Raw genomic sequence first — 15,095 nt, 5'->3', positions numbered from 1 at the left:
CTGAAGTCGGACGCTCAACCGACTGTACCACCCAGGCGCCCCTAATAATTTTAATTACAAAAAAATCTGAAGAACAAAATGACTGCATGTTGTTCAAGGGATGTGTTCCTGAAGGCTTTGAATAATATACGCAAAATTCAGAACAGATCCTTCCACAGGAGTAAGTGCATTCTCGGGAGGCACAGGTCTACGTCACCACAGTGCACTTACATTAACGCTCCGTTTCATTTCTGAGCAGCGTCTCCAGTGCTCACAGTACTTACTCATTCCTAAATGACAGCACAGGGGGTCACGGGGGTTGTCTGACCTTATTCAGCATGTTCTATCATATCTAAGCTTTATCCCGCACTTATTTATTTCCATGAGCTAGTTTCCAGACTGATACAAGTACTACCACCATTTAATCAATGTTTAGGTGACATTACAATAGGATGTAAACATGTTTCAAATTATAGTAAGAGCAGATGTTAAAATAATGCAAAAACAGACACCAAGGCCACAACCACCATTTCATGTGGTCAACAGCAGTGTGGTTCACAGAATCCTACCAAAGGGTATCAGGTATCTGCATTTTACTGGCCAAAACAGTGCTGCCATGTGGCTGTAGCTTAAATGCATCTTACAATTTACTCAAGCCCTCTAGCTTTGAAATTATGTAATTCGTGTCAACTTTTATTTTTAAAACTTGCATGAGCCTTTCTTAATACTTGTAGCATATATTACTATCAATTTTATATAATTCAAGTTTGCATAAAGTACAATTTATATTTGACATAAAAGACTGTACATTTGAAATCTGATAGATTTCTCTGGTTACCTGAAGTTTTAGGAACAGGTGGAAATGCCAGCACCCCGGCTGGTAGAGCTAAAGCAGAAATGATAAAGAATTACTAAATTCAAGTATGAAGAAGACTCTTGTGAGCAGTCTACAGGAGAACGGAAGATTAATTTAATTTTGGTTTTTTTCGGGGAACAGTCTGAATAGACTTAGGGCATGCTCACAGATACAAGTCTTCAATCTCAGCCACTCTTAAAATCTGATTCCCTAAGGGGACAGATGGTATCAGGGACATTGCAGATGGTCTATGAGGCTTTAGTGAAGGAAGGGTTGCTGGCCTACTAAATGTACAGTGCAGATGGGCAGAAAATACCAGGCACAGCCTCTGAGGTACATCAGGAAGAGAACCAACTTTCCAGCCATCCTTTCCAAGGAGCCATTCGGGCTGGCAAGTCAGCGGACAGGTCCGCAGGTGCTCCATCCTGAGGTGAGTCACAGGGGTAGGATACTGGGAACACTTCAGTTCTTGTGATCTTAATCCAGGTGAAGAATTAAATGCCATTATGAATAAACAGACGGAATTCAACGATGTTCAACTCTGCCAGTGGATGTCCACGATGGGATGAGGGTCTACCAATGCCCACTGGGCAAGGCAGGGGAAATCCTTAGGTGATTTAAAATCAGTCAGTCCACGGCCCTCAGGAAGTTACCGGACTTATGAGAGCCAGACATTTGACAGAGTGTTATTATGTAAACTGCCAACTGCTATAGTAAAGATCTGTGTTCAGTTCTTTCTGTAGGAACACAGAGAAGAGAGAGAAACGAACCCAGCCTGTGGGCACGTAGACAAGGAATTCTCCAAAGGAGTCCCAAAAGCTGGCGAGGGCAGAGAGAAGGGTGGCGGCTGGGGCCGCAGGGAGCACCAAGGAACTGTGAGGGACGGTGGCATACTGTGCACAGGGGAGCAGTTCGTTAAGGCTGAAGATCACTGGGGCCGAAGGGTGAGGGCCTTTACATGCCGTGCCAAGGATTCTGGATTTCCCACTGGAGGCACAGTGGCGCTTCTAAAAAAATATAACACCTAACTGCTTGTTTCTAATTTCACAAGTAACTCATGCTCATTGTTGAAAAGAAGGCAAACACCCAAAGGAGGGAACTAAAGAAACCTATAATCATGCCTCCCAGAGATAACCAGGTGGGCATTCCGGGGGGTTCACTCTCTTAGTCTTTTTTCCTATACAGACTGTGTTATTTTCTCCTAACAGTCGTGACCATTCTGATTTGGAATTGTGGTCAGGGAAGTAACAAGGTGAGATTTACACTTCGTTATGCTAGGCCGCAAACACAGCCATCTGGGTCCTCAGTCTTGGGCTCCAAAGCACTCCTGGCTGGACAAACTGCCTGTTTACAAAGGCTCGGGATCCAGTGAGTGCTACGCCAACCTCACGGGCTTACACCTTTCCTACGCTTTGCTACTTGAGTCAACCATTTAAAAAAGCCCAGAAACTCGACTTCGTGCCACCTTCCTTAGGACAGCAGGAAAACATGGGTGCCATGAGTCCCAATAACGTGGGCGGTCTGGGCTCAGGACGGGGGAGTGTTCGTGCACAGCAGCACGATCTGTGTCCTCCCGCCCAGCCCTTCTGGAGGCAGTTGCCTCGCTGTGCCCACACCTTGCCAGAGAAGAACTCTGCTGCTGGGTAAAATGTGGGCCGGCTAGTCTAACAGGAGAAGAAGGAACCAGAGAAACTGGGCTGGGTCCCTTCCCAGGTCCGGGAAGAACACTATTGCAATTTAAAACCAACAAATGAAAGAAAATTCGTTAAAAAAAAAAAAAAAAGTCTTGCCAAAGTCCTTAGCTGACTTCTAGGGCTGCAAATATCCCTGCCACGTGAGGCTACATTAAAATAAAATGAAGTCTAAGCCTGACCTATTTTGGTTACCTAGAGAAGATTAGATAATGAAACACATTAATCTTCACTGTAATATCCATTCATTATCATAATGCATGTTCTATAACCTGGAAGTATTTTTGGCCTCTGAGAGACATAAATGATCCCCTTCTCCCAGATCTTTGAGATGTGTCAGTTCCTCAGAGACTGAGTCAAAATTTCTGAGTAGGAAGCCATGACAATCACCTTGCCCAATTCTTTTCCTTTTACAAAAGAAGAAACAGAAGACCCGGAGAGATGGTGATTTGCCCAAGATCACAAAGCTAAAAGCAATGAGAACTGGGGCATTCTTCTTGTCACATTAAACCATTCTGCTAAAAACTAATGTGTACTCTTTGTGAAACAAAATAATGAAAATAAAAAATGTCCTTTTTCCAGCAAGAATCAGAACCTTATTCTGGAAATAAAATAAATCCGATTTCTTTACTGGTAGCTCAGAAACTTGCCGAGGCATTTACTTATTTTTATTTTTCTAAAAGATTTTATTTTTGGGGTGCCTGGTGGCTCAGTCGGTTAAGAGTTCAACCTCGACTCAGGTAAGGTTGTGAGTTCAAGCCCTGTATCGGGCTCTGTGCTGACAGCTCAGAGCCTGGAGCCTGCTTCGGATTCTGTGTCTCCCTCTCATTCTCTGCCCCTCCCCTGCTTGTGCTCTCTCTCTCAAAGTAAATATTTTTAAAAATAATAAAAGATTTTATTTTTAAGTAATCTCTACACCCAGTGTGGGGTTCAAACCTAGAACTCTGAGATCAAGAGTCTCATGCTCCACTGACTGAGCCAGCCAGGTGCTCCAGAAATTTGCTGAGGTATTTAGTGATTGGTTTTGCCTAAACCTGTTATAGCATGCGAGAGAGAACAACTTTTCCCTTACTGTTGGTACACGCTGTTCTGTCCAGGAACTGAGTATGACAGTTTCTCTACTGTCAATCTGTAACTGGTTAAGAATTTGTCAAGTTACTTTGGGTTGTAAAGAAGACAAAGGAGAAATGCCAATCTAAGTTTTAAGAGAGATCGCAAAAAGTATATAAGCAAAGCTGGGAAAGGTGGAATCAATCATTCACTGAGTTTAAGAGATGACAATCATCTTAGCTCTGCAAATGGACCATGCTAGCCAGTGCTTGGCAAGAATCAGGAACCAAGAGAGGTTGGAAAGTGAATAAATCTGAAAAATAATACTGAATGAATTTGTATACAATGTACAGTATATGAGTTTAACACTTGCAGTACAATCCTCAACACTATTTATAGACACATAAATGTACAGAAAAATTATAAAAACGCATATGACCATAAATAGCAAATTCAGGGTGAAAGATCTTCTCTGGAGAATATAAGGACGAGTGGGGTCAAGGGATACATGGGTACACTATAGAACTATTTTATATATTTGGTCAAATGGTAGATATTTGCGAAATGTCTGAAATATTTATGATAAAACAAAAAATAACAAAAAACTGAGCTACTAGGAGAGTACTGAATTCTTTTTTTTTTTTTAGTTTTTTTTTTTCAACATTTATTTATTTTTGGGACAGAGAGAGACAGAGCATGAACGGGGGAGGGGCAGAGAGAGAGGGAGACACAGAATCGGAAACAGGCTCCAGGCTCCGAGCCATCAGCCCAGAGCCCGACGCGGGGCTCGAACTCACGGACCGCGAGATCGTGACCTGGCTGAAGTCGGACGCTTAACCGACTGCGCCACCCAGGTGCCCCCTGAATTCTTTATAGTGACCAAGCCTCAGACAAAAATGAATGTATGAAGGAAAGTCAAATAATAACCAATGGACAGAAGTGAAGCAAGTCCCCAGAGTTACCCCTTGTTAACTCTAGGCATTATGAAGACAAAACATGCATTGTAAGCCAAGCCTGCCATTCAAGAAAGGCACAGGCTGTGAGTAATTTGGGAGAGGGCAGGATTTGATTCCTATTTCACGGTATTTTCAGAATAACCAGTCAAGTTATGATTTGGTGCTAAATATCAGATCATGAGTTCCGACTTTAGCTCTCTCACACAGCTCTTCTTGCCTGTGAAAGCCTTTCATATTAAACACACAACTGAGCACCCTACTAAAGTTTTTATTCTGGGTCAATGTCTACCTGACATTGATGGAATCATCCCGGGGTGAGGGATGTGGCAATATGCTATCCCGTTTAGGGGACAGTGCAGAGCATATAACATAGTATAATGGTACAGGAATGCCAGAGCCACTTTTCTGCCTTCTACTTACAAGGAGGCTTTCCAAAAGCTCATTTTGACGTGGCATCTGCGAATGGAGGGGTTCAGCTATAGGGTGGACCATTCAACACATCTGCCTTGTGGACCTAACTCTTCCCTTAGAATGAACTCTAGAGAATGCCATAGGGCATCTACGGGTTCAAGAGCAGCCCTTGACACGAGACCATCCGCTCTGATCATTATGACAGGAAATCCAAGTAATGGTTCAAATGCAAAAGGGGGCAGTATAAGGCCTAAGGCCTCCAGATGCTGGATACTCAGTCTAGGCCACAGAACTTCAGCAATATAATGACTATACTTACATTCTCCAGAGAGTTAATACATGTCAAGGCTTCCAATGCGTCATTTAGGATTTTATCTATATCACCCCCACCCCCATTTATTTTCCTTCTTTCTTTCTTTCTTTCTCTTTCTTTCTTTCTTTCTTTCTTTCTTTCTTTCTTTCTTTCTTTCTTTCTTTCTTTCTTTCTTTCTTTCTTCTTTCTTTCTTTCTTTCTTTCTTTCTTTCTTTCTTTCTTTCTTTCTTTCTTTCTTTCCTTCTTTCTTTCTTTCTTTCTTTCTTTCTTTCTTTCATTTTTTTTTTAATGTTTATTTTTGAGAGAGAGACAGACAGAGCACAAGTTGCGGGGGGGGGGGGGGGGGGGCACAGAGAGAGAAGGAGAAACAATCTGAAGCAGGCTCCAGGCTCTGAGCTGTCAGCACAGAGCCTGACACGGGGCTCAAACTCACAAGCTGTGAGATCATGACCTGAGCTTAAGTCGGACGCCCAACTGACTGAGCCACTCAGACACCCCTGTATCACCCCCCATTTTTAAGACCACTGAGATCATATAAGTTTTATGAACATTTACCTCAAAACCTGTCTTAAGCAGTGTTTTCAAATTTGGGAGTACTAGTCAAGATTTATCCGTAATTTATCTCTACTATCTTGCTGTTTCTAGATTAGGAAAACTTTCCTGTCATTGGACAACTAGCTAACTATCACGAAAAGGAGGCAAAATTAACTGATTAGTGCTATGGCACTAATTTCAGCACTTTTATTTCAGTTCATTGGTTAATCATTCAGATGCAATCAAAATTCGCAAATAATCAAAATGTAGCCAAGTGACAGGTACCTTCAACGTCCTAGCTCTAGATGAGTGGGTCCCAAACTTTATCATGGATTAGAATCACCCGAAGGACTTGCTAAGTGCCCCGTGTCCCTGGAGTTGCTGTCAGCAGGTGTGGGTGGGGCCTGGTAGTCTGCATTTCTACTAAGTTTGCAGGTGATGAAGATGCTCTCCTGGGACCACTTTGAGAACCACTGATCTAGATTGGAGACCTTAGGGAAGGTATTTTTCCTCTCTAGACCTCAGTTTACTCACTGTACAAAAGGAGTATCTGGAAGATTAAATGAAATGTTTATCAAGAACCTGGTGCCATTCCTACACTGTGTGCTCTGTAAATAGTAGCTGTTACTACAATGATTCACATTCAATTTTAGAACTTAAAACAAGGAAGCTAATTTGCTTATACAAATATAGGCATATACCCTCTCTTTTACCTATATTCCTAAATTTCAGACAAGATATCAGTTCTACTTATAAAGGTAATGCTTTCAAAATGAGAAGAGACGCGGTTAGCCCAGAAGAAATTCGCATCAAGGAGCCTGTTGGCTCAAAGTAGCTAGTGTGTGAACCCTTGTTATAAAACTATTTGTTTGCTCAGAGCTTGCTGCATCTGCATCTAGAGGGGAGAGTGGGTTGCTTAGAGGAACTTTCTCTTCATACTGAACAGCAGCAGGAAACTAGGGAATTCCTACAAGCAAAAACAGGATTTAAATCCTGAAGACTTCTGAAACCATCTTGAACATCAGAAGGAAAGTCTCAAATTTACAGCCCTCTTTTCCTTCCCATTGAAAACCGTGCTGAAGGGGAAGAGAGGGAAGGAAAAACTGACTTTGGTTTTGAAGCAGCATTTCCCTTTCTAGGTTGCCCTCTCTTTGGGAGGGCCCAGATTCCAAATCAAGTAAAAAGTAGGGGAGAAAAAGGGCGGATTCAGGGGCGGAGGTCGGCAGAAAGGGGGATATCCTCGACTTCCTCCCTACCTCCAGGGGGCCAAGCTTCTCTGTTTTCACTTGTGTGTCCCGTAAGCAGTTCTCTTCCGCCTCCAGGAGGGGGCTGAAGGAGGCTAGCACTCCCCCCCCCCCCCCCCCCCCCCCCCCCCCCCGCCCCTCACACAGACAGCCTCAACACAGCAACAGCATCATGTGACAGGTGGAGCCCGCCAGGCACACTGCTGAATCCCACAGCTTCTGTATTTCCTGCAGTGGAGGAACCTACAAGTGTGAAATTTCCACGCTAGGAAGTTCGCATAGAGAGAAATTTCTGGTTTGGCACCAGAGCTCTGTAAAGTTTTCATTTCTGATTTGGGACAAATAAGCCCCATTTTCTGGCAGGTTATCAACTTCATACGTCATGATGATGAAAATATAAACAAGAGAAGCTATTTTCTATTAAGTGTTTATTATGTGCCACTTTTCTAATCTTTTTATATGCATGAACCTGTTTAATCATTACGACAACGTTTTTAGGGAAATGGTATCATCATCCCCATTTTATAGATGAGGAAACCGAGAAACAGAAAGGTCAATAAATTGCCAAAGTGGTGCTATCAAGTGGTGGGATCCAGAGAGCCCAAGATCTTAATTTTTCCAAAAGTCATAAAGTTTGAGGATACTGATTAGGGAGCACGAACTGCTATGGTGAATATACTTTTAGTACTGAAATCAGGACACATAGGGGAGAATATCGCAGACTGTCCTAGAATTCAGGGATATATGAGAAGCCCAGAAAATGCAGGTAGCCCAGGGTTGGTGGAGAAGACCTTTTGTGGGAGAAATGAAGACTTTTGAGGCAGGGGGCCCAAAGTGCTTCCGCTTCCAGATCTTTTGTGGCCTTAGCATGTATTTTAATCTCTCAGAATTTGGGGTACCTGTAAAATGGATTGATATGAGGATTAAGTTGTCTAAATTCTTCATAAAGTGTTACAAAAAAAACCCAGCTTTTTTTGTTTCATGGCACATTAGCAAGTTTCTAGATAGGAAGGCCTCAGAAAAGCACATGGAGGGCAGAATCCCTCAGGACTCATGGCCCAGAGGGAAGATGAACAGAAGGAAGAGCTCACTCCTGACACTGACAAAATGTTGCAGGGAATACTGGCTCCCTTTCCCAAACAGAAGCATCTAATACACTCATTTCGTTATTTAGAATCATGGCTACTTCGAGCTTGACCACATACTCCTCTACATCAAAATAATATAGCGCTTCAAAGTAAGATGGAATTTCAATCCCCACTCCCACCCCTCATGCCTCAAGGCCAACGGTGGGAGAACTTCCTTTAGGCTGAGAGTGAGAGTTCAGTCGCTCTGTCAGGAACACTATAAGGATGCTTCTGAGTCGTTAGTGTTTTCCAAAACTAATCTGATAGATCCACCACTTATCTACCCATCCACCCAATGTTTACTAGGCGCCTACAATATTCAGCCACTGCATTAAGATGCTGGAGATACAGGCTGGCCTCCTTTGACCATCTTAGTCTCAGGTCTACCACTACGAACACGAGGCATTTGAGGACTATAAGATGATGATGATGATGATGATGATGATGATGATGACGACGACGACGACCACCCATCTTTCATTTCACTCCAGAGCAAATTCCCCAAGCCCTCTCTGTTATGGTCTCCAAAACTAGCTTCTCTGGGGATATTGATTTTATAGAACTACACTGTATTTGAAGATTAGGAGGAACTCACTTCTTGAAAATATTACGCTTTCCTATTAAGAGATGGCTCTGCATTGATTCAGCTCTTCTTTAAGATATACTGATTTTTAATAAGCCAGATCTAGATTACCAGGTCACAATCTCATGGGTTCTTTTTTTTTTTTAACAGAGCATATAAGAAACAGACAATAATAACAATGAAATAGAAAAGAAACCAAATGAAATCTGGAAAAGCAGAAATTTCCCCTATTGCCAGTCTCCTCCTCTAGGGGTCTCCGTTCCATATCCTATTCAGTGGATCAATCAAAATGTAAAGGACACTTACTCAAGGCTGTCTGGATATCCTTTTCTCCATTTTTCACTTCTGTCAAAAATCCTTTCAAAAACTTGAGACCTCTAAAACAAAAGAGAGGAAGAAATATTATTTTCAACGTCCACTATGTTGAATGAGTATAAAGAAATGGCAGATACCAGCTTCTTCAATATCTTGGACACAGCAACAGAGGTCAAGTTACATAGCAGTCCTTTCTTCCCTGTCATTTCCCTTTAGTTTGGTCTAGACCCTTCTCATCTGATATACGTAAACAGTGGTTTCCAAAATGTAGTCCCAGGACCAGTGGCTTCAGTACCGCCTAGGAACTTGTTGCAAATGCTAGTTCTGGGCCCCCATGTCTAGGCTTAATGAGTCAGAAAGTCTGAGTTTGGACTGGAGCAATCCGCATTTTGAAGAAAGCCCTCCAGGTGACTTGGATGCTGCCAAAGTTTGTGACCCACTGACTTAAAGAGAACCAGTCAAGTCTATCACCCTTTAAGACTCCTATCTTACATATACTGTTAATATTAACAATGTTTATCATCATCAGAAGGGAAGGACAAAAAAGAGCTGGTGTTCTCTTCATCAGGCCTTCTAGAGAAGGCTACTGGGTTAGATCCCCCACTCAGAAGCAGTCTTTGCAGGGCACTTTTTTTGCTGGTAGCATCTCAACTGAGCTGGATTTCAACTGCTGCCCCATCCCAGCTGCCTCACCTCTTCAGCCACAACAGGGCTTCTGTAGCTGAGTTCCTAACCTGGGCTACGTCTGCCTCCACTTCATGCAGCACTATCTTCTGGAGGGTGGTGAACTCTTCCTTGTTGGTTATATACTTCTGATTTACTTTCTGCAGGAAAAGCAGGGAAACAATCTAAGTTAAAAATGCTAAAGCTATCAAGTAAACCAGTATAACATGGAGATGCATAAACTTGTCAAGCAGGCCTCTAAGAAATCAAAACAAATTAAGCCTCTATTACCTTTTTCCTTATGTTCTCAAGGTAATATGTTTTAGTTGAGAATTCTGTTTCTTTTATTTAAAAAATTTTTTTTTTTATTTGAGAGAGAGAAAAAGTGAGAGCAGGGGAGAGGGGTAGAGGGAGAGAGAGAAAGAATCCTTTTTTAAAAAAATATTTATTTATTTTGAGAGAGAGAGACAGACAACAAACAGGAGATGGGCAGAGAGAGAGGGAGACAGAGAACCTCGAGCAGGTTCCACTGTCAGTGCAGAGTCTAATGTGGGGTCTAACCCACGAACCGTGAGATCATGACCTGAGCCAAAACCAACAGTAGGACGCTTAACCGACTGAGCACCCAGGCACCCTGAGAGAGAGAGAGTAAAATTAAGCAGGCTCCATGCCCAGTGCAGAGCCTGATGCGGGGCTTGATCCCATGACCTGAATTGAAATCAAGAGTCATATGCTCAACCCACTGAGCCACCCAGGCACTCCTTTGTTTGAGAATTCTCATGAGGCTTAAGCTAGAATTAAATAGTCTCAAGGTTTTAAAAATACTGTTTCTAAAGTATTTTTTTTTTCTGCCTCAGAACCTTTCTCACAGCTGGCCTGTACTTTTCATCTTGAGTATAAAGTCAACAATCATGTGTTTCTGAATGAGATTTCATGCACTACTCCCTCCAAATATATGATATGGTCTCTGTAGAGACAAGCTTGTACACTCACCTTAATATTTCCAACAAGATCCATTTTAACAGGAGCAAACACCGTAGGGCCAAGTTTGTCTAGAAGAAAAGATTGAAAACATCTTTAAAAAAGCAACGATTTCAAGTGGAAAGTATTTTTTACAGTGACAAAATTTAGCATGTTTTTTCCCCCCATTTTTTTTTTTTTTTTTGCTTTTAAATCATTTTCCAAACATAAGTTTCAAAGGCTTCTAGGACACTATCATCACTTTTTTCTATTACACACCATTCCGGGGTAACTATAATAAGGTCCTAAGTAAGTGTCAAGTGAGGATAATCTTATATGTTCACAGTGCATATTGTAATCTTTACGGCTGCATTGTCCGATATGGCAGCCACTAAATATGTGGGCCACCTATCACTTGCAATGTAGCTATTCCAACTTGAAATGTACTAGAAGTATAAAATACTAGATTTCAAAGACTCAGTATCAAAAAAAGAAGGCAAAATATCTCATTAGCCATTTCTTTATATTGATTACAAGTTAAGATAATATTTTGGATATACTAAATTATATAAAATATACTAAAATTAGTTTAAAAAATCAGTTCACTTGTTTCGTTTTACTATTTTAATGTGTTTGCCAGAAAATTTAAAATCATGTATGTGGTTCGAATATTTCTGTGGGACAGGAGCAGTTAAAAAAATAACGAAGGGTAGAGGTAAAAAGCCAGAAGAGAAAAAATAATGGAATTCTAAAAAGCACCTGATTGATCCAAGAAAAAAAAAAAAGAAAGAAAGAAAGGAAGAAAGAAAAGGGGAAGAGGCAGGGACAAAGATAGGTAGCTAAAAAGCTAAAATAGGAAATAAAACAGAATAATAAAAAATTAATTGATTGGCTAGAATTTAAGAAGGGAATAAAAAGAAACAAGGAACAGGTAGAACAAATAGAAAATAAACAGCAAGATGATAGAAATAGCAAGACAGTAGACTTAAATTCATCCAAACAATGTAATTCACTATTATTAACAAAAGTACAGGAAAAAAAGATACTTCAATAAACACTGAAGATGTATTCTATAAAATTAACTCACTCATGATTATAAAATATTATAAAATACACAAAAGGCAACTGTATCTGTATGCTGTCAATCAACAACTGGAAGATGAAATACTTTTTACAATGGCATCAAAAATCATAAAATTCTAAAATTTATTCTTAACAAAAATGTATAAGGCACCTACACTAAAAACTATACAAAACATTGTGAAAATAAAGACTTAAGTAAATGGAGAGAAACAGCATGCTTCCAGATTAGAAGACTCAAAATTATTTAAGAAGTAAATTTCCTCCTAATTGGTTTACAGATTCAATATGATCTTTTTTTTTTTTTTTAATTTTTTTTTTTTTCCAACGTTTATTTATTTTTGGGACAGAGAGAGACAGAGCATGAACGGGGGAGGGTCAGAGAGAGAGAGGGAGACACAGAATCGGAAACAGGCTCCAGGCTCCGAGCCATCAGCCCAGAGCCTGACGTGGGGCTCGAACTCACAAACCGCGAGATCGTGACCTGGCTGAAGTCGGACGCTTAACCGACTGCGCCACCCAGGCGCCCCTGGATTCAATATGATCTTAATCAAAATCCTTTTCAATAGAAATTGAAAAGTTAAAATTTATATGGACATGCAAAGGACCTAGAATTGCCAAAACAATCTTGAAAAAGAATAATAAAATTGGAAGACTTACATTATCTGATTTCAAGCTTTAATATAAAGGCAAGTAATTAAGACAATATAAGTATTAGCATAAGAAAAAATAAACAGACTACTGGAACAGAAGACAGTACAGAAACAGACCCACACCTAAAAGGTTCACTGATTTTCAACAAAGTGGCCAAAATAATATAAAAGAGAAAATAATGTTTTTTCAAGAAATGGTTTTTGAACAGCCAGATATCACAAAGGGAAAAAAAAAAAAGACTCTCAACCCTTACCTCACACCATACAAAAACTAAGTCCAAGATGTATAAATGTAAATATAAAATCAAAACTAAAAGGTATAAAAAAAACTCAAGAGAATATCTTCATGACCTTGGATGTGAACAAAGATTTCTTTCTTTTTTTAAAAAAAATTTTAATGTTTATTTATCTTTGAGAGAGAAAGAGAGAGAGAGCACGAGCAGGGAAGGAGCAGACAGAGCGGGAGACACAAAATCCGAAGCAGGCTCCAGGCTCTGAGCTGTCAGCACAGAGCCCAATGTGGGACTCAAACTCACAAACCGTGAGATCATGGCCTGAACCAATGTCAGACACTTTATCGACTGAGCCACCTAGGTGCCCCATAAACAAAGATTTCTTAAGACACCAAAAGCACTATAAAAAGAAAACAGATACACTGGATTTCATGAATGTTAGAAGCTGCTCTTTAAAGACACTAAGAAAAGAAATAGGCAAGCCACAATCTGGGGGGAAATACTCATAATACATACGTCTACAATGACATGTTTTTGAGAATATATAATGAATCCTTTCAATTCAGTAGGAAGAACATTAGCCAACTTAAATTTTTTTTTTTTTAACGTTTACTTATTTTTGAGACAGAAAGAGACAGAGCGTGAGCAGGGGAGGGGCAGAGAGAAAGGGAGACACAGAATCCAAAGCAGGCTCCAGGCTCTGAGCTTTCAGCACACAACCCGATGTGAGGCTGGAACTCACAGACCGTGAGTTCATAACCTGAGCCGAAGTCAGACACTTAACCGACTGAGCCACCCAGGAGCCCTGAACATTAACCAACTTTTAAAAATGGATTAAAGATTGGAAAAGACTTTACAACGAAGGAGATAGCAAAGGCCAATAAATTATATTAGAAAATGTTCAACATCATTAGTCATCAGGGAAGTGTAGGGGTCAAGGGCAGGCCACACCAAGATGGACCACTTGGAACATGAAGATTATTTTGAGTGAAAAGCAATCAAAACCCAGCAGATTCAGGAAAAATTCTTTACCTTCCCCTTGACTGCCTAAATTTACATTGGAAAGGAAAAGCCTGTTCCAGGAAGAGACCAATTAGCAGATTCCTCTTTACTTAAGAAACTTATCTGCATAACAGCCCAGCCTTGGTTTTCCAACCATCTCCTTTCACCTTCCTACTAATGATCTTCCTCGGTTTTGTATCCTGTCCCCAGACCCCTGCCCCTTTCCTTAGGTCAGGATGTCATATAAGTCTCATGTTGTCTGTCTTTGAAATTTCATGTCTGTGTGGATTTTCTGTATGTACGGAATTACATTTGATTTTCTCCTGTTATTCTGTCTCATGTCAATCTGATTCTTGGGCCAGCTAGAAGAACGTTAAGGGCATAAACTTCTTCCTCCCCAACACAAATTAAAGCCACAAGGATACCTAAACACTCACAGGAATAGCCAGAACCAAAAACTCCAATACCACCAAGTGTTTGTGAAGATGTGAAGCAACCACAATACTCCTACATTGCTGCTTGAAGTGTATAATTGTGCAGTCACTTTTTATAAAGTTAACCAGATGAATCCAATGAATCAGCAATTCTACTCCTGGGTATTTACTCAAGATATGAAAAAATATGTTCACAGACACAATATTCAGAGTGATATAATTTATAATAGCTCCAAACAAGAAACTACGCAAAGGTGCATCAATAGAAGAATAAATAAACAAATTGTGGTATGTTCATTTAATAGAATACAATTCAGCAATAAAAGGGAATGAACTACTGATACATGTAACAATAAGGATGAAAACATTATACTGAGAGAAAAAAACAGATCCAAAAGAGTAGATAATGATTCCCCTTACATGAGATTTTAGGAAAGATTAGCAAAACTAATCTATGGTGACAGAAATCAATGAAATGGTCGCCTTGGGGTGCTGAAGACATTCTAGTCTTGATAGGGATACGGATTACATAGGGGTAGGTGTGTTTGTCAAAAATCACCGAATCGTAACACTTAAGTTCTATGTAAGTTATATCTCAATTTCAAAAAAGATACACAAAATTTAAAAATGTGAATTAAAAAGATGCACAGCTAAATAGGTCATGAAGCAAATTTCAACATGTTAGTGATTCCTGGTTCTACTGACTCTATATAAAAAGTAAATGTAATTTGGAGTTAAATTTATACATAGAATTTTTAAGCCCTTGAAAAAAATGTTTTAACTGGTAAAATTTTTTTCATTATACCAATGGATTTGAAGGTCTGTTCCTCTACTCCTTCCACTCTTGCTTGCTTTTAAGTATGATTTCTGGAATACAAAATTCCTATTTTTCCTTATACTGCTTTGTGGTCAACGTTTAATCACAAGCAGGAATCAAACGGAAACGTGGAATAACGCTTAAGGTCACACAGTTTCAACGTACGTGGCTGGTGACATGCAGGAATAGCTAAG

At 40.3% G+C, this 15,095-nt stretch overlaps 1 protein-coding gene across 8 annotated transcripts in view; it reads right to left on the bottom strand.

Annotated features, from left to right (window-relative positions):
- PLEKHA8 (pleckstrin homology domain containing A8) overlaps positions 1-15,095 on the bottom strand; it is a 93,809-nt gene that overhangs the window by 43,302 nt on the left and 35,412 nt on the right. For 3 of the 8 annotated variants that reach the window (XM_045052553.1, XM_003982903.6, XM_019825644.3), the window contains exons 10-12: positions 10,716-10,774; positions 9,753-9,883; positions 9,051-9,121 (exon numbers count right to left, since the gene is read on the bottom strand). In XM_045052553.1, the coding sequence (XP_044908488.1) occupies positions 9,051-9,121; positions 9,753-9,883; positions 10,716-10,774 (261 nt within the window). Of the gene's footprint in view, positions 1-7,198; positions 7,934-9,050; positions 9,122-9,752; positions 9,884-10,715; positions 10,775-15,095 lie in introns of those variants that run through there. The other 5 variants (XR_006594329.1, XR_002153778.3, XR_006594330.1 and 2 more) reach the window with 3 other exon arrangements.

The sequence above is a fragment of the Felis catus genome, chromosome A2 (assembly GCF_018350175.1).
Source record: "Felis catus isolate Fca126 chromosome A2, F.catus_Fca126_mat1.0, whole genome shotgun sequence".
NCBI lineage: Eukaryota > Metazoa > Chordata > Mammalia > Carnivora > Felidae > Felis > Felis catus.
This window is presented reverse-complemented; position numbering and strand designations above follow the sequence as displayed.